Source organism: Xenopus laevis, chromosome 1L (assembly GCF_017654675.1).
Source record: "Xenopus laevis strain J_2021 chromosome 1L, Xenopus_laevis_v10.1, whole genome shotgun sequence".
In the NCBI taxonomy this organism is placed as follows: Eukaryota; Metazoa; Chordata; class Amphibia; order Anura; family Pipidae; genus Xenopus; species Xenopus laevis.
In genome coordinates, this window is record NC_054371.1 from 232,181,858 (window position 1) to 232,205,957 (window position 24,100).

The 24,100-nt window shown below is 42.5% G+C and overlaps 1 protein-coding gene across 1 annotated transcript; it reads right to left on the reverse strand.

The window, feature by feature from the left end:
- Nucleotides 1–19,729: 19,729 nt before the first annotated feature.
- On the reverse strand, nucleotides 19,730–23,872 carry LOC108719124 (E3 ubiquitin/ISG15 ligase TRIM25). The gene has a single exon (XM_018267783.2). It carries the CDS (start codon nucleotides 23,687–23,689, stop codon nucleotides 22,115–22,117), a length of 1,575 nt encoding a protein of 524 aa, XP_018123272.1. The 5' UTR covers nucleotides 23,690–23,872; the 3' UTR covers nucleotides 19,730–22,114.
- Between the last annotated feature and the right edge of the window lie 228 nt (nucleotides 23,873–24,100).

Genomic DNA, 24,100 nt, shown 5'->3' on the forward strand with positions numbered 1-24,100 from the left:
ATTTGTACCCTGGGTACCCCTGGAACTATAGCAGGGTGACACCCCAATGTTTCTATATATCTGTAACCTTGTTATGAGCTAAGGGGGCCCAGTCTGAGATTTGGGGTGAGTGCTTATTTGTACGCTGGGTACCCCTGGAACTATAGCAGGGTGACACCCCAATGTTTCTATATATCTGTAACCTTGTTATGAGCTAAGGGGGCCCAGTCTGAAGGTCAGTTAGGGGCAGATTTGGGGTGAGTGTTTATTTGTACCCTGGGTACCCCTGGAACTATAGCAGGGTGACACCCCAATGTTTCTATATATCTGTAACCTTGTTATGAGCTAAAGGGGCCCAGTCTGAAGGTCAGTTAGGGGGAGATTTGGGGTGAGTGCTTATTTGTACCCTGGGTACCCCTGGAACTATAGCAGGGTGACACCCCAATGTTTCTATATATCTGTAACCTTGTTATGAGCTAAGGGGGCCCAGTCTGAAGGTCAGTTAGGGGGAGATTTGGGGTGAGTGTTTATTTGTACCCTGGGTACCCCTGGAACTATAGCAGGGTGACACCCCAATGTTTCTATATATCTGTAACCTTGTTATGAGCTAAGGGGGCCCAGTCTGAAGGTCAGTTAGGGGGAGATTTGGGGTGAGTGCTTATTTGTACCCTGGGTACCCCTGGAACTATAGCAGGGTGACACCCCAATGTTTCTATATATCTGTAACCTTGTTATGAGCTAAGGGGGCCCAGTCTGAAGGTCAGTTAGGGGGAGATTTGGGGTGAGTGCTTCGCTAGGTTTGAGCAATGAGGGTATAGAGAGTTGTGTAGGAAAAGAAGCTGCCGGCAGCTGATGTGATTTAAGACTAATATGAGAGACTCAACCCATTATCAATATATTTAAGACAGCGACATTTTGTGCTACTGCTACTGAAAAATGCCTTACCCTTTAAACAAAACGGGGATTGTTTGTCCATATGTAAGAGGGTGTTCGAGTGATGTATGTAAAATTGCATGTGAATTATGTAAGTTGTATGAATGTGAAATGTTAAATGTGTATGTGATTTAATTGTGTTTGAAAATCTTCATGTAATGTTTAAATGTGGCTGTATTACAGTTGGAATGGTTCATGTGTTAAGGAGTGATAGGCACATGCACAAGAGTTGGGGAAACACATGTTTAGCTAGTGGGTAGTTAATGCTAGAAGGAAAAGTATTTAAAGGGGAGACACACCCACGGTGTTGTTGAGAGTTGGATGTCGTGAAGTCTAGAAGTAGACAGTGCTAAGGAAATATAAGTAAAAGTACTAGGTACTTAAGCTAGCTAGTGATAGCTAAGTGAGAACGGGTAGTTGTTACCCCAACGAGGAGCATTAGAGGCTTAGAAGCCGTGGTTCAGCCAAAGTGAGGGACCAAGTGCTTAGGCAGGGTCTAGCGGACAACCCAAGAAGAAGGTCAAGGAAAAGTCCTACCCGGAAAGGTCAGTGAGGCATGGAAGCGGTGTCGGCCTGGCTGAAGGAGGGAGGTGGCACACAGTAAAAGTCCTGAGTCGGGGCGAGGTGGAGGGTCGCAGGTCGTGTGACGGACTGCCTGACCGACTAGGTGGTGCAAAAGACCTTGGTTGGGTTCGTGGATCCTGGCAAACTTGGAGGCTTCTTGTAAATCCTGAATGTGTCCCTGGTGATGTCCTGAAGTGCACTGTGTGAGTACATTGTGACCCGTGTGAATAAAAGTTATTTTTCTTCAAAGTTGGAAAATTCGTGTACTTGCCCTTTAATTCCACCGGAGGGCCCCCTACACATATATTACAATATATTTAAGCTGAACAACTACGTCAAAGTCATCCCATATCTGGCCAGTCCTACTCTCAAATTTTATCTGATTCATTAAGAATTCAATTGCTTCATTATACATTTTACACAGGGACGAAGTTTTACCTGCAATCAATCCCTGTTTTGTTTAAAGGGTAAGGCATATTTAGTAGCTTAAGGCACAAAAGGTTTCAATGTCATTAATGTATTAATAATGGGTAGAGATGGCGCGAACTGTTCGCCGGCAAACTTGTTCGCGCGAACATCGGGTGTTCGCGCTCGCCGGAAGTTCGCGAACGTCGCGCGACGTTCGCCATTTTGGGTTCGCCATTGTTGGCGCTTTTTTTTGCCCTCTCACCCCAGACCAGCAGGTACATGGCAGCCAATCAGGAAGCTCTCCCCTGGACCACTCCCCTTCCCTATAAAACCGAAGCCCTGCAGCGTTTTTTCACTCTGCCTGTGTGTGCTGAAGAGATAGTGTAGGGAGAGAGCTGCTGCCTGTTAGTGATTTCAGGGACAGTTGAAAGTTTGCTGGCTAGTAATCGTTTTGATACTGCTCTGTTATTGGAGGGACAGAAGTCTGCAGGGGTTTGAGGGACATTTTAGCTTAGGTAGCTTTGCTGGCTAGTAATCTACCTTCTACTGCAGTGCTCTGTATGTAGCTGCAGTGGGCAGCTGTCCTGCTTCTGATCTCATCTGCTGACTGCTGCAATAACAGTAGTCCTTGTAAGGACTGCTTTTATTTATTTTTTTGTTGTTTTACTACTACTACTACTACTACTACTATAAGAGCCCAGTGCTATTAGTCTAGCAGTGTTGGGGAGTGGGACTGGTGTGCTAATCTGCTGCTCCTAGTAGTTCAGCAGCACCAACTTTAATTTTTTTTTTTTAATATTCATTTTTTTTTATTTTACTTTTTTTTATTTTACTACCGCTGTAGTAGTGTATAAGTTGACCTTTTAGGCATTATTTGCCCTGTAGGCATTTTTTGCCCAGTGTGTTATTCAACCAACTGCCATCTAGCTGTGTGACCTTGTTCACATTCTGTCTAAATATCCATAATATTACCGTCTCCAGAAAAACACCGGAGTGACTTTTTTCAAGCAGCCATAATATATTTTACGTAATCCGTATCCATCGCTGTAGTAGTGTATAAGTTGACCTTTTAGGCATTATTTGCCCTGTAGGCATTTTTTGCCCAGTGTGTTATTCAACCAACTGCCATCTAGCTGTGTGACCTTGTTCACATTCTGTCTAAATATCCATAATATTACCGTCTCTAGAAAAAACACCGGAGTGACTTTTTTCAAGCAGCCATAATATATTTTACGTAATCCGTATCCATCGCTGTAGTAGTGTATAAATTGACCTTTTAGGCATTATTTGCCCTGTAGGCATTTTTTGCCCAGTGTGTTATTCAACCAACTGCCATCTAGCTGTGTGACCTTGTTCACATTCTGTCTAAATATCCATAATATTACCGTCTCCAGAAAAAACACCGGAGTGACTTTTTTCAAGCAGCCATAATATATTTTACGTAATCCGTATCCATCGCTGTATTAGTGTATAAATTGACCTTTTAGGCATTATTTGCCCTGTAGGCATTTTTTGCCCAGTGTGTTATTCAACCAACTGCCATCTAGCTGTGTGACCTTGTTCACATTCTGTCTAAATATCCATAATATTACCGTCTCCAGAAAAAACACCGGAGTGACTTTTTTCAAGCAGCCATAATATATTTTACGTAATCCGTATCCATCGCTGTATTAGTGTATAAATTGACCTTTTAGGCATTATTTGCCCTGTAGGCATTTTTTGCCCAGTGTGTTATTCAACCAACTGCCATCTAGCTGTGTGACCTTGTTCACATTCTGTCTAAATATCCATAATATTACCGTCTCCAGAAAAAACACCGGAGTGACTTTTTTCAAGCAGCCATAATATATTTTACGTAATCCGTATCCATCGCTGTATTAGTGTATAAATTGACCTTTTAGGCATTATTTGCCCTGTAGGCATTTTTTGCCCAGTGTGTTATTCAACCAACTGCCATCTAGCTGTGTGACCTTGTTCACATTCTGTCTAAATATCCATAATATTACCGTCTCCAGAAAAAAGACCGGAGTGACTTTTTTCAAGCAGCCATAATAAATTTTACGAGATCCGTATCCACCGCTGTAGTAGTGTATACGTTGATCTTGTGGGCAGTATTTGCACAGTGTTTTCTTCAAACCGCCATCTAGCTGTGTGAGCTTGTTCACATTTTGTCTAAATATTGATAATATTATCGTCTCTAGAAAAACCACTTGAGTTACTTTTTTTCAAGCAGCATTCATATATTTTACGTAATCCGTATCCACCGCTGTAGTAGTGTATACGTTGACCTTGTAGGCATTATTTGCACAGTGTTTTCTTCAAACCGCCATCTAGCTGTGTGAGCTTGTTCACATTTTGTCTAAATATTGATAATATTATCGTCTCTAGAAAAACCACTTGAGTTACTTTTTTTCAAGCAGCATTCATATATTTTACGTAATCCGTATCCACCGCTGTAGTAGTGTATACGTTGACCTTGTAGGCATTATTTGCACAGTGTTTTCTTCAAACCGCCATCTAGCTGTGTGAGCTTGTTCACATTTTGTCTAAATATTGATAATATTATCGTCTCTAGAAAAACCACTTGAGTTACTTTTTTTCAAGCAGCATTCATATATTTTACGTAATCCGTATCCACCGCTGTAGTAGTGTATACGTTGACCTTGTAGGCATTATTTGCACAGTGTTTTCTTCAAACCGCCATCTAGCTGTGTGAGCTTGTTCACATTTTGTCTAAATATTGATAATATTATCGTCTCTAGAAAAACCACTTGAGTTACTTTTTTTCAAGTAGCATTCATATATTTTACGTAATCCGTATCCACCGCTGTAGTAGTGTATATGTTGATCTTGTAGGCATTATTTGCACACTGTTTTCTTCAAACTGCCATCTAGCTGTGTGTATTATCGTTTCCAGAAAAACCAACTGAGTTTTTGTTGTTGTTGTTTTTTTAAAAATAATGCCAGGCAAAGGCAGGCCACCACGCAGAGGCCGTGCTAGGGGCCGTGCTGCTATGCAATCCTGTGGCCCTAGCAAATTGCCCAGTTTTAAAAAGCCAATGACCCTGAACTCCCAAAATGCTGAAGAGGTAGTTGACTGGCTTACACAGCACACCCCATCCTCTACCGTTTCTAACTTTACCACAACATCCTCCTCATCCTCCACTGCTATGGCCACCCCACGTAACACTTCCTCCACCACCGGTGCCCCTTCTTCACTGGAGTCAGAGGAGTTATTTTCCCATGAGTTTCTTGAACTGAGTAATGCGCAACCATTATTGCCAGAAGAAGATGAAGGAGATGAGGACGTTACACCAGATTTAATTCTGGCAGAGAACACGACAGAGATGGACATAATGAGTGATGAGGAGGAGGTCCCCGCTGCTGCTTCCTTCTGTGATGTGTCAGAAGAAATTGATGCATCTGAGGAGAATGATGATGAGGAGATTGATGTTTTGTGGGTGCCTAGTAGAAGAGAGCAAGAGGAGGGTAGTTCAGATGGAGAGACGGAGAGTCAGAGAGGCAGTAGGAGAATAAGACTTAGAAGAAGCAGGGAGGACAGCCCGCAGGGATCAGTAGGGCAACAACATGTATCGGCACCTGTGTTCAGCCGGCCAACGCACCCGCCATTGCCGCCAATACCGCCAACTTCTACTGTTACCGCCAGATCGCACACTTCCAAAAAGTCAGCAGTGTGGGATTTTTTTAATGTGTGTGCCTTGATAATATATTTTTATATGACCACATTTATATGAGAACAGCCTATTCCAATGACGGACAAATGGTTATGTGTCAGAGTGTAAGAATAATAAAGTCTAATAACAAATGCCCCTATCATTCTGACTCAGCAATAACCACATGCCCAAGGCAGGAAAGGTGAAGGGAGGGGTGATGTTCCCCCATTTATTTATTCTCTTATTAATGACACCCAGTGATGAGAGGTCACTTTGTAAGTTACTGACAGAATTCAGAGTGTCAGCAGATACTAGATGAGGCCCCTTTTTACAGAAGTGTTTTCTTCATTTGCTGATTCCTCCCTGTGTCTGCTTTTAACAGATAAAGAACTGCAAGGCTGAGGGACAGTTGTAAGTGGGAAACTATTTTCAGTGCAATATCTGTAGCTAAGAACATCAGTCCTCTTCCAACATTTTGGGAGGGTTCAAGTTATATAACGTATGTATGTGTACTCCCATTTTAATCTATAAAAGCTTGTGAAAAGTGGAATGTCTTTGGCAAAATGCTCGTGGGACACTTCGGTGTAACATGATCATTTTCCCAAGGCAAAACCATTAAAAATTCTTTGTTAAACTCAATAAACCTCATTTTATTTGAAATAGCCTTATCTCGATGTTTTGCCTTCCATATAACGAGGTCATAGCAATAAAATTATCAACAGCCTCTGACAAAAGCATTGTAATTTGCAATGAGTGCAGTCAGAAACTGAGCCTTGGTAAGCCCAACAGCCACATAGGTACAACTTCTATGCGAAGGCACATGAGCGGCAAGCACAAAGCACTTTGGGAGCAACACCTCAAAGGCAACAGGCAAACTAAAAGCCACACTCCTTCTGGTCCAGCATCTTACTGCTCTACCTCTGCTCTCCTTGACCCGTCTGAACCACCCTCCACTCCGCCTTCCACCTTGACCACCTGTTCCCATTCCCAGTCATCTGCCACCAGCCAAGTTTCTGTGAGGGCCATGTTTGAGCGTAAGAAGCCAATGTCTGACTGTCACCCCCTTGCCCGGCGTCTGACAGCTGGCTTGTCTGCACTCTTAGCCCGCCAGCTTTTACCATACCAGCTGGTGGACTCTGAGGCCTTCCGCAAATTTGTAGCAATTGGGACACCGCAGTGGAATGTACCCAGCCGCAATTTTTTTTCTAAAAAGGGAATACCACACCTGTACCAACATGTGCAGAGCCAAGTTACCGCATCTCTGTCACTTAGTGTTGGGCCAAAGGTCCATATGACTACTGACGCATGGTCCTCCAAGCATGGTCAGGGCAGGTATGTCACCTACACTGCCCACTGGGTGAACTTGGTAATGGCTGGGAAGCAGGGAATGGGTAGCTCAACAACAACAGTGGAGTTGGTGTCACCGCCATGGATTGCACGCGGTTATGCCACCACCTCTACTCCTCCATCGCTCTCTACCTCGTCTTCTTCCTCTTCTTCTTCTTACTCTGCTGCTGGGTCCTCCTTCTCCTCCTCCACACCTGTGCACCCCCAGCTCCCCCTAGGCTATTCGACGTGCCAGGTACGCCGTTGTCACGCTGTCTTGGGGATGACGTGCCTGGAAAGCAAAAACCATACCGGATCTGTACTCCTGTCATCTCTGCAGTCACAGGCCGATCGGTGGCTGACCCCACACCAACTGCAGATCGGAAAAGTGGTGTGTGACAATGGAAGCAATCTGTTGGCAGCGTTGAGACTGGGCAATTTAACACATGTGCCCTGCATGGCACATGTGTTAAATTTAATAGTCCAACGTTTTGTCTCCAAGTACCCAGGATTCCAGGACGTTCTCACCCAGTCCAGAAAGGTGTCGGCCCATTTCAGACGTTCCTACACAGCCATGGCACGCCTTGCTGACATTCAGCAGCGCTACAACATGCCAGTCAGGCGTTTGATTTCTGACAGCCAGACTCGCTGGAATTCAACGCTCCTTATGTTGGAACGTCTGCTGCAACAACAAAGGGCCGTCAACGAGTACCTTTTTGAACTGGGTGGTAGGACTGGATCTGCACAGCTGGGGATTTTTTTCCCCCGTTACTGGGTGCTTATGCGCGATGCCTGCAGGCTCATGCGACCTTTTGAAGAGGTGACAAATATGGTCAGTCGCACCGAAGGCACCATCAGCGACCTAATACCCTTCGCTTTCTTCCTGGAGCGTGCCGTGCGACGAGTGACAGATGAGGCTGTAGACCAGCGTGACGAGGAGCTGGAAGCGCACGATTTCTGGTCGGAATCACCAGAACGAACCCAGGCACCTGCTGCAACGCAGGGAGAGGTGCCAGAAGTGGAGTCAGAGGAGGAAGGTGGCTTTGTGGAGGAGGAGGAGGAGGACCAACAGGAGCAGGCTTCCCAGGGGGCTAGTGGTGACCTTTTGGGGACCCCTGGTCTTGTACGTGGCTGGGGGGAGGAGACCGTGGATGATGCAGTCCTTGATAATGAGGAAGCGGAGATGGATAGCTCTGCATCCAACCTTGTGAGAATGGGGTCTTTCATGCTGTCATGCCTGTTGAAGGACCCCCGTATCAAGAGGCTTAAGGAGAAGGACCTGTACTGGGTCGCAACGCTACTAGACCCTCGGTACAAGCATAAAGTGTCAGAAATGTTACCAACATACCACAAGTCCGAAAAGATGCGGCATTTACAAACCAGCCTGCAAAACATGTTGTACAATGCTTTTAAGGGTGATGTCACTTCAGGAACTCATCAACATTCCAGGGGCAGAGGTGCCAGTAATCCTGCCACGAGCACACCTGCAAGGACAAAGCCCTTTGGCCAGTCTGTAACGTCAGACATGCAAATGTTTTTCTGTCCAAGGCAGCGCCACAACCCTTCTGGATCCACCCTCAAAGAACGCCTCGACCGGCAGGTAGCGGACTACCTGGCATTAACTGCAGATATCGACACTCTGAGGAGCGATGAACCCCTGGACTACTGGGTGCGCAGGCTTGATCTGTGGCCAGAGCTGTCACAATTTGCCATGAACCTCTTGTCTTGCCCAGCCTCAAGTGTGCTCTCAGAAAGGACCTTCAGTGCAGCAGGAGGGATTGTAACTGAGAAGAGAACTCGCCTAGGTCACAAAAGTGTCGATTACCTGACCTTTATTAAAATGAATGAGGGGTGGATCTCGGAGGGTTACTGCACGCCGGAAGACTTGTTCTGACTTCTATGCAGCTGTCCTTCTCTTCAAGCCTCATGACTCCAAACACAGCTGTCCTTTAGCGTCCTCCTCCTCCCTCCGCCACCGTTACAAACTAGGGTGCAAACCCTACTGGTTTAATTTTTTCTGGCCTCTGTGCTTCAGTGGCTGCAACCAAAAAAAACTGGGCAAACAATGTCTACAAGGTCAACGTATGGCAAAAAATGACTATTTTCAGCATTTATATGGCATATTTTTTCTGGCAACTGTGCTTCAGTGGCTGCGTCCAAAAAAATGCATATTTTCTGCATTTATATGGCATAATTTTTCTGGCCTCTCTGCTTCAGTGGCTGCAACCAAAAAAATGCATATTTTCTGCATTTATATGGCATAATTTTTCTGGCCTCTGTGCTTCAGTGGCTGCAACCAAAAAAATGCATATTTTCAGCATTTATATGGCATAATTTTTCTGGCCTCTGTGCTTCAGTGGCTGCAACCAAAAAAATTTATATTTTCAGCATTTATATGGCATAATTTTTCTGGCAACTGTGCTTCAGTGGCTGCGACCAAAAAAATGCATATTTTCTGCATTTATATGGCATAATTTTTCTGGCCTCTGTGCTTCAGTGGCTGCAACCAAAAAAATGCATATTTTCAGCATTTATATGGCATAATTTTTCTGGCCTCTGTGCTTCAGTGGCTGCAACCAAAAAAATTTATATTTTCAGCATTTATATGGCATAATTTTTCTGGCAACTGTGCTTCAGTGGCTGCGACCAAAAAAATGACTATTTTCAGCATTTATATGGCATATTTTTTCTGGCCTCTGTGCTTCAGTGGCTGCGGCCAAAAAAACTGGGCAAACAATGCCTACAAGGTCAACGACGTTGACCTTGTAGGCATTGTTTGCCCAGTTTTTTTGGCCGCAGCCACTGAAGCACAGAGGCCAGAAAAAATATGCCATATAAATGCTGAAAATAGTCATTTTTTGCCATACGTTGACTCAACGTATATGGCAAAAAATGACTATTTTCAGCATTTATATGGCATATTTTTTCTGGCAACTGTGCTTCAGTGGCTGCAACCAAAAAAACTGGGCAAACAATGTCTACAAGGTCAACGTATGGCGAAAAATTACTATTTTCAGCATTTATATGGCATATTTTTTCTGGCAACTGTGCTTCAGTGGCTGCAACCAAAAAAACTTGGCAAACAATGTCTACAAGGTCAACGTATGGCGAAAAATTACTATTTTCAGCATTTATATGGCATATTTTTTCTGGCAACTGTGCTTCAGTGGCTGCGTCCAAAAAAACTGGGCAAACAATGCCTACAAGGTCAACGTATGGCAGTTGTTTAAAGAGAACAGTAGATTACTAGCCAGCAAAGCTACCTAAGCTAAAATGTCCCTCAAATCCCTGCAGACTTCTGTCCCTCCAATACAGAGCAGTATCAAGCAGATTACTAGCCAGCAAACTTACTATCATCTGTCCCTGAAATCACTAACAGCTCTCCCCCTACACTATCTCTTCCAAGCACACACAGGCAGATTTTTCAGATACATTTTTGCCCTTGATCCCCCTCTGGCATGCCACTGTCCAGGTCGTTGCACCCTTTAAACAACTTTAAAATCATTTTTCTGGCCAGAAATGTCTTTTCTAGATGTTAAAGTTCGCCTTCCCATTGAAGTCTATGGGGTTCGCGAACCGTTCGCGAACCGCTCGCATTTTTGCGCAAGTTCGCGAACTTTTTTTCCGACGTTCGCTACATCCCTAATAATGGGTTGATTGAAAATATTTCTAGATCATCACAGGTATTGGTTAATCATATATTAACAGTGGCTTTAATAATGTTAGGGGCTAAATGGAAATCGGCTGGGTTTCCCATCTATTCAAGAGGTTCCGAGAAAACTTATTTCAAATATGATCTTTGAAAGCATAATTGTATATACTCAAAATAGGACACATACGTTCTTAGCTATTTGGGAACCCTACTGGCAAAACCACAGAATTCCTAACTAATTCCAAAGATAATCAGGTTGTATATGTTGAGATGTTGATGCCGTTAGGGATGCACTGAATCCACTATTTTGGATTCGGCCAAACCCCCGAATCCATTTTGGCAGATTCGGCCGATTACCGAACTGAATCTGAATTTGCATATGCAAATTAGGGGTGAGAAGGTGAAAACATCTTTTACTTCCTTGTTTTGTGACAAAAAGTCACTCAATTTCCCTTCTTGCCCATAATTTGCATATGCAAATTAGGATTCGGATTCGGTTCAGCCGGGCAGAAGGATTCGGCCGAATCTGAATCCTGGTGAAAAAGGCAGAATCCCGAACCAAATCCTTTATTCGGTTCATCCCTAGATGCCGTATATTCTTAATCTCTAACAAGATGTTTCCTTAGAAATGGAAATCGGACATTAGAATTGCTAAATTGTGTAATGTACAATATTTAACCAATCAAAACAGTAATCGTAATTCTGCAAGGTGTAGCTTTGTTTTTTGTTTGTTTATTTAGGTTACAGCATGTATGATGTATGATGTATGATGTATGATGTATGATGTATGATGTATGATGTATGATGTATGATGTATGATGTATGATGTATGAAGATATCCAGAACAGAATATGCTCGTAATACAGACCTGAGACAGTGTTTATATTTATTGTTCTACCAGCTCTTTATTATATAATGTGAATATGCAATATCATAAGCATGGAATATTTGACTTTTCTTGAAAAATCAATACTTAAAAAAAAAAAATAATAATGGGTGCAGAGGACTCTTGTATTTGTCTATGTGAATTTTGTGGTCACAGCCTCATTGCCACTTTATGGTTTTAAAAATGAGTGGTGAGCACAAGTTTCCCTTGTTTGTAATTGAAGGCTGACAAGTATATAGAACAAGGTTAGAAATAAAGTGGCTTACTACATCACATATATATAAAGTTAAATACATAGAAAGCCTGTTTATAGTTCACTCAACAATATTTACAGAAAGACATATTGACATTTTATTTTGTGCCACCAGTTTTCCCCCATGTTACATCTACATATCAGAACACTGGGAACTTTGTCTATAGTAAGACATGAAAAAGAATAAAGTTATTATATTAACTGAATGCCCAAGTGCCTAATAAGTATTACGGTAAATATATATTTCCCATTGGGTATTACCAATTGTTGTGCTTTCACCACAGTAGGCAATTGGATTAAGGAGTTGTTCACCTTTAAATTAACTGTTAGTAGGATGTAGAGAGGGATATTCTGAGACAATTTGCAATTGGTTTTCATTTTTTATTATTTGTGGTTTTTGAGTTATTTACCTTTTTATTCAGCAGCTCTCCAGTTTGTAATTTCAGCCATCTGGCTGCCATGGTCCAAATTCCCCTAGCAACCATGCACTGATGTGAATAAGAGACTGGAATATGAATAGGAGAGGCCTGAATAGAAGGAGGAATAAAAAGTAGCAATAATAATATATTTTTTGCTGAGGATTTAATTTTTAGATTGTTTTTTAGATTGCTACTCTTTCTTGCTCATCTTTCTATTCAGGCCTCTCCTATTCACTATTCATATTCTCTTATTCAAATCAGTGCATGGTTGCTAGGGGAATTTGAATCCTAGCAACCAGATGGTTGAAATTACAAACCGGAGAGCTGCTGAATAAAAAGCTAAATAAGTCAAAAACCACAAATAATAAAAAATGAAAACCAATTACAAATTGTCTCAGAATATCCCTCTCTATATCATAATAACTGTTAATTTAAAGGTGAACATTCCCGTTAATCTTCGCTGTATCTTCATTGTTTTAATGCTGGATACACATAGGTACATTCACTCACTAATGATGGGCAACTTTGTGCCATTTTGCTTTGCCTTTGCCAAAAAATTTGCAAAACTGCAAATAATGCATTGAAGTCAATAGGCGTTTTTTTTTTTTCTTTTGGCGTCTCTTTTGTCTCGACAACATTTTTGTCTTGAGCCGCATAATTTCACTGCAAATCCATGTCTGGCAAAACAATTCCCTCATCACTACTCACTGAGCAAAATACAGTATTTTCCCAGAATCTGAGCAAATAAACTAGAATATTGTCCAGATTATTTGGGGCAAATTTAGTAAAGGGCAAAGTGGCCATTGCTAGCGATAAATTCACCAAAACAACACTTTGCAGATACATCGCCAATTTACTATCAGGCGTAGAGGACAATTTTCGCTGGCGTTAGAGTTCATCGCTAGAGAAGTTTCGTGCCTTTTCGCCAGGTAAATTTTTGTTCACAAATTCACTAAAGTGTGAATATTCCATTACGTTACCCCTTTCGCCAGAGTTTAAGATAAGATGAGGCTACATCCTCCTCAAGCTTGTGTCAGTGACATCATATCCTGTATGCTAAAAACATATGAAAAACAGTAAAAAAATGTTTTTCATATTTTAATGTTTGATTATGTTTAAAAGTTGTAACTGTTAGATATTTTTTTAAATTTTTTTAAACCATTTGAGGGGCATTTGTTTTAGGATGGGCTCATGTCTAGGGCATTAGAGGATCTTTTGTCTTTATTTTTCTTGGACGTGTACTAATAAGAGGTCGCTTCACTCATTTGCACCAACATCTCTAATAAAGACGTATATATATATATATATATATGACCTATATGTACCCGCCCTATTCACATTGACCTAAGGGGCCGATTCACAAAGGGTCAAATATCGAGTATTCGATATTCGATATTTATCGATAAATATCGATATTCGACTGGGAATTAAAATCCTTCGATTTCAAATATCGAAGTCGAAGGACTTTAGCGCAAATAGTGCGATCGAACGATTGAAGGATTTTAATCCAACGATCGAAGGAATATCCTTCGATCAAAAAACTTAGGAAAGCCTATGGGGACCTTCCCCAATAGACTAACATTGAGTTCGGTAGCTTTTAGATGGCGAACTAGGGGGTCGAAGTTTTTTCTTAAAGAGACAGTACTTCGACTATCGAATGGTTGAATAGTCGAACGATTTTTAGTTCGAATAGTTCGATTCGAAGTCGTAGTCGAAGGTCGTAGTAGCCCATTCGATGGTCGATGTAGCCCAAAAAACACTTCGAAATTCGAAGTTTTTTTTACTTCGAATCCTTCACTCGAAGTTAGTGAATCGGCCCCTAAGTGTAAGTGTATTAATGAAGTTTCACTAGGAAGAAAGTAACGCTAGCAAAAGTTTGCTTTGAAATAATGGCGAAACTTCACCAGCGTTCGTCGGCCGAGATGTAACTTTGCATTTTGATGAATAAGTGAATTAACGCCTGACAAAGTTGAGCAAAGTGTGGCTGAGCCTTCACAGGTGAAAATTGACACCTACGTAAATCTGCCCCATTGTCTTATTTATCGTCACTCCTGGGTGTCATCTGCTGAGTCCTACAACTGACAGTTCTGGAGATAGGAACTAATTCCACCTCTTTATCTTCAGCAGTTGAATATACATTAGTACAGATATTTAACTTGATTTGTGACTGTTTGGCCTGGCAATGAGAATGAATGTTGCTGAATGAAATGCATTAAAGCAGGAGTGTCCGTACTTTACTAATGAGAGGTCTACTTTTAGTCATAATTTCCCATTATGATCTACATTCATAAAAGCTTTGTTAGCATTCTCCTCCATGGAAAATATGACTTTAATATTGATTTATACCTTTGATAGAAATGATTTATGTGAAAATGGATATTTAACAAATTATTTCTTATATAACCTTAATATAATAAATAAGTGAATGAAAAGAATGAAACAGGAGGATGATATAGACAAGCTGTTTGTTAACAGTGATCCCCATCTACCTTTTGGGCTCCCCTGTATTATAGTATATAATAAAGGGGAAATAAAATTCCCTATAACATGGAGCTGGGGCAAGTTCAGAGACTATATGATTGTGATACATAATTCTATTTAATGTGACACAGTAGAGACATGACAGGCAGCTTTATGAATAATACAAATCGATCACTTACATTTTCGGCCTTTGATTGGACACGTCACTCTCCCAGGGTCGGTTACATTGTCCATTATCACTGAGCCCCGCAGATAAAATGTACAAATATGAACTGAAACCCCCGGCTGCAAATAGACTGGTCAGAAATACAGCGGCCGGATGTACAGACACACACTCACTATTCTCAGAAGTTTCCACACCACCTGCTGTGCTACACACACTCTACACACACAAGTTACCACATTAAATATCACAAATATATTAAAGGGCTAGTTCACCTTTAATTTAATGTTTAGCATGTAATAGTACGGCCAGTTCTTAGCAACATTTGAATAGTTTTTCATTTTTATTTAGGTTTCTTTTGGCTCTTCATAACCTTTCAGATGGGGGTCAGTGACCCTGACAGTCAAAACACTAGTTTTATTGTTACTTTTTTTACTTATCCAAGATATTAAGGGATACATGTGCTGTTAATATGAATGAATTTTGTTCCAACAGCGCCACCTGCTGGTCAGTTTCCCACCAGTCTGACCAGCAAGTAGTCAAGGAAGTTGTCAGGAGAAAGAAAGAGGCTGATGTTCTTCTGCTTAGGAATAAAAGTAAAAAAATTATAGTTTTACTACTAAGCAAAATTTTAATTAGTGCAAAGGTTTCCATTTAAATTACTAGTTTTTATAGCTGAGCTAAACAGAAAGTGAAAATGGAATTAGTGCAGCAAATTTCCGTTGTATAATTAACTTAATAAATATGACAAGAGAAGATACTGTGTGGATAAAATTTACTCACATATTGTTAAATGCAAACTTGTATTAAACCAATAGTAACCTGCTCCCACTCCTACTATTCTGTGCAATTCCTTAATACTCACAGACGACTCACAACCTGTATAATTACATCTCTTTATATTTATTTACATTCAGCATTTAAATAAATGTGACATTTCTCCTTTGGAGCAAATTCCATTCAGTAAAGTTCCTCCTCACTATTTATAAAGTGGTTCCAATATGTCCCTGTGAACTAATAATGGGAATGGGAAGCCCCCTGACAATGGCACATGGAGCAATAGAGACCCCCATATGTTCTCAACAGAAGAATCAATGACATGGACCTTGGGAATGAGTTCAGGTTAATATTCAAACATGGGCAGATGTTCTTGGGGCACACGAAGAGGCAGAAAGATCCATTAAAAGCTGAAGCATCATGGGAATAAATTGCCCAGTGCAAATAATGTCTCTATCAGTGGTGTAACTACCGTACAGCAAACCCCACCATCCAATCCCCCCTTGGCCACCCACAACTGAGGCATCTGCCATATGATATTTTCCCTTATTAAATGTTGCTGCCCAAATGCTTATTTACAGTGAGTGGGTGGAGGGGACGATGGAAGGAAGTCTTGTCTTCTGTATGTGTGCTGGGTCCCCTCCAAGATTTCTTTTGCGGAGCTCGGTTGGATCAAGATACTCCATTTCTCTCCACTGCTCTCTATGAGATTTCACTATCAGCATAGGAAGGGGTTCTTTACTGTAAGGGCAGTCAGGTTATAGGATTCTCTACCAAGAGAGGGGGGATGAGTGATTCATTGGTGGGGAGGAAAGGAGATCTCACCATCAGCATAGGAAGGGGTTCTTTACTGTAAGGACAGTCAGGTTATGGGATTCCCTATCAAGAGAGGGGGAATGACTGATTCATTGGTGGGGAGGAAAGGAGATCTCACCATCAGCATAGGAAGGGGTTCTTTACTGTAAGGGCAGTCAGGTTATGGGATTCCCTACCAAGAGAGGGGGAATGAGTGATTCATTGGTGGGGAGGAAAGGAGATCTCACCATCAGCATAGGAAGGGGTTCTTTACTGTAAGGGCAGTCAGGTTATGGGATTCCTACCAAGAGAGGGGGAATGAGTGATTCATTGGTGGGGAGGAAAGGAGATCTCACCATCAGCATAGGAAGGGGTTCTTTACTGTAAGGGCAGTCAGGTTATGGGATTCCCTACCAAGAGAGGGGAATGAGTGATTCATTGGTGGGGAGGAAAGGAGATCTCACCATCAGTATAGGAAGGGGTTCTTTACTGTAAGGACAGTCAGGTTATGGGATTCCCTACCAAGAGAGGGGAAATGAGTGATTCATTGGTGGGGAGGAAAGGACATCTCACCATCAGCATAGGAAGGGGTTCTTTACTGTAAGGACAGTCAGGTTATGGGATTCTCTACCAAGAGAGGGGAATGAGTGATTCATTGGTGGGGAGGAAAGGAGATCTCTCCATCAGTATAGGAAGGGGTTCTTTACTGTAAGGGCAGTCAGGTTATGGGATTCCCTACCAAGAGAGGGGGAATGAGGGATTCATTGGTGGGGAGGAAAGGAGATCTCACCATCAGCATAGGAAGGGGTTCTTTACTGTAAGGGCAGTCAGGTTATGGGATTCCCTACCAAGAGAGGGGGAATGAGTGATTCATTGGTGGGGAGGAAAGGAGATTTCACCATCAGCATAGGAAGGGGTTCTTTACTGTAAGGGCAGTCAGGTTATGGGATTCCCTACCAAGAGAGGGGAATGAGTGATTCATTGGTGGGGTTCAGGAATGGGATGCTGCTATCAGGGAAGGAATGGGTTGTGCTTGTTGAATGTCACCCTGGTTTCTTTGAAAAGTTGGGTGAAATTCATCTTTATACAGAACCATTGCTATTCAGGTTATTAGGGGCTTTAAAGATCTGAGTGTCAGATTTTTAAGTAGCCCAAAAATGTCACCAATATCCCCACCTTACACCACCTGCATTGTATCTGCCTGGCCAATCAAAACGAAGAATTGACATGAGCCGAGTTGAGCCCCAACACTGGATGTGAGATCTGAAAGTGAAGTCACTAAATTCTGTGACTGCAAAATCCCTCATTTAATATTATTAAGTCTCCCCAACTCACTCAGCCCCCCATTCAGAACAAGGTTGAGAAATCTGGATTTTAACCCAATCCTGACACATGTACTGACGTTCCATGGAGACCAGATCCAGGTCAGGACCCAGTGAGGAAGAGTTTGGTGCTGCCCCCGGGAGGCTGTCGATGGGAAGTGCAGATGTTACTGAGTCTCCTCATGATCCTGATGTGACACCGGGTACAACTGATCTGTAGTCGCACACAGGCAGGGGGGGGGGGTGCAGAGAGATTTGTGCTGGGCAGGTAAAAGCTCTGTGGTCAGAATTCACAGACGAGGCCGTTATTTTACTGTAACTTCAACCACAACAGGAACCTGCTTTTCTCTGTGGGTGTCTGAAGTACAGGGGCCAATGGGGCTCATCTTCTTTATAACTAGAGTGGGTTGGAGCTAACTGTTGGGTGTAAGGGGTCTGGTTATTAAAGGGAAGAAATTCAATTCTGTAGGAGCTGCACATTAGTTGTACAGATATTCACCCCATTCCCAAGATCAAGTGCAAAAAGGAAAAGCCTACAAATACCTGCCCAATGGCTGCCTCCCTTTTGTACATCTTTTTGTAAATCTAGGGCACCCATTGGCTACTGGGGTGAGTAGGAATCCCTATACGTAGGATGAGTCGCTTTGGGGATAAAAAATATTTATTACGTTTGGGGAATCACACAAAAGTGTGAAACAATGAACATGCGCAATATGCAGCACCTACTGGTTGGGTTGAGTTACTGCAGAAATGTTACTAATATACAGTATATTGCTTTTGTTGTGGTACAGATTGGGTGTAGCTAGGATACAGTTTGGATATAGATTAAACATAAAGTGTAGATAGTCAGCAGTTAACCCTTTACCATGCTGTACATATAATTGGAAATTGCAGATTCTCTTCTACCAAATCTTTATTGCTGTAAGTAAAACTGCACTGAACATTTCACATGAAGCGGATACATCCCCTGCTAATTCTGCGCATCACTCCTTTAAAGACATACCGCTCGCCTTGGATAAATCGCCATGGATTGTAGAAAGGACAACACTCGACAAAGCCTTTCTACAATCCATGGAAATTCCCTGCTCATTGTTAGAGACACCGGGGGGGGTAATCACTGGATTGAGTTTGTTATACTCTTCTGTACTTCCTGGTCATCTCTTGCTGGGGGTATTTTTAAATCTCTATGTCAGTGGGGGAGATGCTCTAAGAGGGGTCCCTCTCACAGATCCACTGGAGAGTCTCAATGCAGTTATTCAGCTGCAGGATGTTCCCTAATTTAGCTCAGCTGCCATTGTAGCCTTTAATCCACCTGTCAGGAGTGAAATAAACCAAATCACATGTAACACAGTGAGTTAGTTTGAAAACCAGAGATCCTTCCTGTCCCTTAATACAACTCAAGCCCTTATTTGCCCTTGATGCTGCTGACTGGCATTGCTTGCTACAGACAAGTTTATTATCTACAAGGACTCCAAGCTCCGTCTCCATTATGGATTAGCCTCCCCTTAGTCATTATTGAACAAGTTAAATAAAAGTGGCCCCAATACCGAGCCCTGAGGGACCCCACTAAGAACCTTACTCCAAGCAGAGAATGTCCCATTAACAACCACCCTCTGTACCTGATCCTGTAGCCAGTTTCCTATCCATGTGCAAACGACTTCATTAAGCCCAATCAGAAAGCAGTCGTTTGTGGGGCACAGTATCAAACGCTTTGGCAAAATCCAAATATATTCCAACTAGTGCTCCCCTGCTGTCTTACTTCTTACTTACCTCATCATAAAAACCAATCACATTTGTCTGACCTATCCTGATTCCTACCCAGTATCACAGATGTCAGACTTACTGGCCTATAATTGCCAGGCTGAGATCGTAATCCCCTTTTAAATATTGGAATAACATCAGCTTTTCTCCAATCCATAGGCACCATACCAGATGTAAGTGAATCGGAGAAAATCAGAAATAGGGGCCGAACTAAAACTGAACTAAGCTCTCTTAGAACCCGGGGGTGTATGCCATCAGGCCCTGGAGCCTTGTTTACATTCATTTTTATTAAAGCTTTATGAATCATATCCTGAGTCAGCCACTGACTAGATTGAGCTGAGAATATATTGTTTACTACAAGGGATATTAATACAGATAGAAGATTGTGTGCCTGCCTAAGAATGGAGCAGTTTAAACCTCCAAGTCCTTTAATATTTTCTGGCAACCTCAGTGAAAACTGGAGAATGGTGGGAAGAGAAATGACAGCTGTATCTGACTGCAACTGGTGCTTCCAAATATCCAGGAGCTGTATAATACTATGAATGTGGTATATGAGACTCCTGAAGCACCCACTATGAATGAACTGCTGGCACATTTCAGAAAGCGCTGCAATCCATCCTAGAGAAAACAGTGTGTTTGAGAGATATCAGTTCTGGACACAACCCATGCCACACACTGGGGTATAGACACGTTTCTGACAGAGCTGAAATTGAAAGCAAAAGATTGTGAGTTAAAAGACAAAGAAGTCGGGATGGGCACATTTTTTCAACTTGTTTCGCCGCGAAATTGATGGCCATAGACTTGTATGGGATTTTGCGTCCAAAAAAAATGACGCGCATGAGATAAAATTTGCTGCGGGTCAAAGAAAATTAAACGCCCATAGACTTTAATGGCCGCTGGTGCCATTTCGCTGGCGGCGGATTTTTGGTGAAAAAAAATGGGTCAAATTCGCCCAAGCCTACACAGAAGATCTCATGCTCAGAGATAAAATTGGGTTCAGCATTACCAATCCTACACTAAAAGAGTAACTTTTAGCTGATCCTGATTTACCATTAGAGAAAGCTGAGTCAATCTGCAGAATTAAAGAGACTTATGGGGCAACATGTCACAAATGCAGTGGAAATGCAAATGCATTTTGTGCTGCAGAATAAAAAATCATCTTTTGAAAAAGAATAAAAAGAAGGAAATAGACTCTCTGTTTATTGGTGTCTCACAGGCAGCAAATAAATGTACACAGGCCCAGAAACTGGATCATGCCTGGTATACAAATTATCACTGGAGAAAATACAGTTACATTTAAGCTAGATATTGGAGCAGAAGCTAATGTATTATCAATTACAACGGTTAATACTCTGTCTACTTTTGTGAAAATTCAACCAACTACCACGGTTTTAGTTTCCTATGCAGATACAAAACTGATTCCTAGAGGCTGCACAACTTTAGAAGTGGTGGAAAAAGGGCAACAAAGAAAATGAAAAATACAACACTTATTTTAGGAACGAAATCATGTGAAGATCTACAGCTCATTCAGAGAATAGACACGGTGAATATAAAATCACCTGCAACTAAAAAAGACAATAACAAAATACCCTGAACTTGGTTGTTTCCCAGGAAAACATCACATATGTGTAGACTCTACGGTGCCACGTGTCATACATGGTTGTAGGAAAATTCCCTATACCATCATAGACAGATTTAAGCAAACGCTTTCAGAACTTAAAGAGACAGGAGTTGTGAGTCCTGCGACTGTACCTACAGCCTGGGAGAACAGTCTTGTAATAACAGAAAAATGGAAACCTCAGAGTCTGCTTGGATCCCAGAGATCTTAACAAAGCTATAAAAAACATTTTTAAATTCCTACACCTGATGATGTGCGATCCAAACTAATTGGAATTTTTTTTTTTTTACCATACTGGATGAGAAGGACGGGTACTGGCAAGTCACTCTAGATGAACAATAATCATTGTTGTGTACCTTTAACACACCTTTGGGGTGCTACAAATTCAATCGGCTACCATTTGGAATAAAGTCTGCTAGTAGTTGCTTCTACTAAGCAAGAACATGATGTAAAGTACCTGAACAGATTTAATGAGGGACAAGAGAGTGAACCTAGGAACTCACACTCCTCTATTGTATACACTGAAGAAAAGAACTGATTTAACACATTTGCTTATTCTGTATCTGTTACAACCATACTGGTACCATTATTTAATAGAGCAACACTCTCAACCTGCATCTGCAGAACTGCAGAAGCTTTTAGGGGTGCAAAAGGACCCTCCCCACCTGTCAGTCATGGCTGGTGTCAGAATGGGGCGCCAGGGACCAACCAGAAAACCGAAGACCAAAGGCCCAGTCCCCACTCTCCCATTATTTTCCTCTTCTCCTCACTCTGTGTCTTCATTCTCCCAGTCTCTTCTCCCCATTTCTGCTCTTTGTTCTTATACAGAAAAGAGGAATGAGTTAGATACAGACATACAAGGCACAATGGAGCAGGGGGCCCACAGGACTTTTCCTAGTATGCTGGTGGGCCAGTCCAACACTGGTCATGGTGTCACTGTATTCATTGGGGCAACACAGGTCTCTGCACCCCATTTTGGAGCCCAGACAACATGCTTAATATTTTTAAAAATGTAAAATGCAATTAATGGTATTTACATACATAATAGCAACTCAGTCACTGGCTCCTGTATCACAGGGTAGGGACAACTCTGAGAATGGGTCCTAACTAATGATTCTCACACAAGAGTTAACATCCCATACCCAGAATGCAGCATGAAGGGGCTCAGTGAATTTGGCAGTGAAGGTGTGTAAGTGTCTGATTGGCTCACTCAGCTCATAAAAGGACAGACGTCCGGCCTCATAGTCCAGTGAGATCCTAATTCTCCTGCAGGAAGGGACATGGGGTAACCGTGTGTCTTTACTGTCATGTCTCACTGAATATTTATTATCCCATTTGCATAAACACCAGGACTTGTTATTATTCCCAATCCAGGACTGAACCCCTCTCCTCTCTATACTGGGATAGGCCACCCCTACCCTCCTCTCCCCTGATTCACTGACCTCCACTTCCCAGTAATGTCGCCCCGAGGGGAAACTCCTGCTGCTTAAAGTCTGAGAATAATCCTGAAATCTGTCTGGGGATTGTGGGTAATGTAGTTTTGTTAGTGAGTAGGAAGCAGATTTCCTGTCCCCTGATACAGATACAAGATTATGAGCCGTGTTTATATCCAGTAACAGGTCTGTAGCCTTCTGCTCATAGATCCACCTTCCCTTTCCCCCAGTCACAATGGCAGCTAAGCCTGTGAGTAATGTCTCTGAGATCAGATCCACATCCAGATCCCCTACAGCAGGGACCTTTATATCATGTCTCTCTCTGCCCCCCTCATTATCTGCAGCTCCATGTGATTCCCGTTCCTGTAGGACAGTGAGTGGATCTGCCATGTTGCACAGCTCCTCAATGTGACGGATCTTCCTGGACAGCTCGTCCTTCTTTATTTCCAGCTGCTCCATCAGATCAGTGAGTGTGAGTGAGAGCTTCTCTTTCTGGCTGGAGATGTCACTCAGGAGTCGCTTCTCTAGGGCTTCCAGCTGTTCCCTGATGTCTCTAAACAGGGCAGTGACTCTCTCTGTCTCACCAGCTGCTTTTTCTGCCACTTCTCTCCTGCGCTCCTGCAGTCTCTGGGCTCCTCTCTCAGTCTCCTCTCTCTCTGGCCTCAGTTTCTTCATAACTTTCCTCAGTTTCTCTTTCTTCTTCTCAGAGGCCTCACTCAGCAGCTCCACCCTGTGGCCCCTGTGCTCTCCGGCCAGACAGCAGGACACACAGACACAGACAGACTCCTCACAGCAGAAATACTCCAGAACCTTGTGATGTACAGAACATTTTCTCTCCATAAAGGAGTCGGTGGGTTGGGTCAGTACATGTTCTGCTGACTTGCTGTGCCCCCTCAGGTGGGTATCACACAGAGAAGCCTCACACAGGAGACAGGATTTAGCAGCAGGTACAGGAGAGAGGACACAGTAGGTGCAGAAGATCCCAGTCCCCCCCGGCTCTATCTCAGTTGGACGGAATCTCTCTGCGATGTTACCCAGAGTTCTGTTCCTGGGCAGGGCAGGGCGCTCCTTAAACTCCTGTCTGCATTCAGGGCAGGAATAAGCCCCAGATCCCTCCTGGGTATCCAGCACCTTCTCAATACAGCCCCGGCAGAAGTTATGGCCACACGGCAGGGATACAGGATCAGTATAAATGCTCAAGCAGATGGAGCAGGTCAGCTCGTCTCTCAGATCAGCAGCCGCCATCACTGAACTCAGGAACAAGAAATGAAACTGAACTTTACTCTCTCTCTCTAGAACCAGTTGGACTTGTTTTATCTCTCTTTCTCATACAGGGTGGGGCAAGGTTTTTATTTGGATTTTAGTTTCCTGTTAACTCTTAATTTCCCATTCACTCCCTAGAGGGGCCAAGTGGCAGCTCTGCACATTTACAGGACCCATCAGATTAGCAGATTATGGGGAACAAACCCAAACCATCAGGCTGGTAGTAAAGGGGGACATTTATTTATTCCCTGATCTGCTTATATCACTTGTAAGACCCCTGCTATAATGTATTGCTAAATGTTGTGTAACTTGCTGGCACTATATAAATAATTAATTAAGATACAGGGGGTGGAGGAGTAGAGACCTTTGATCTTTATTAGACAGGAAATAATT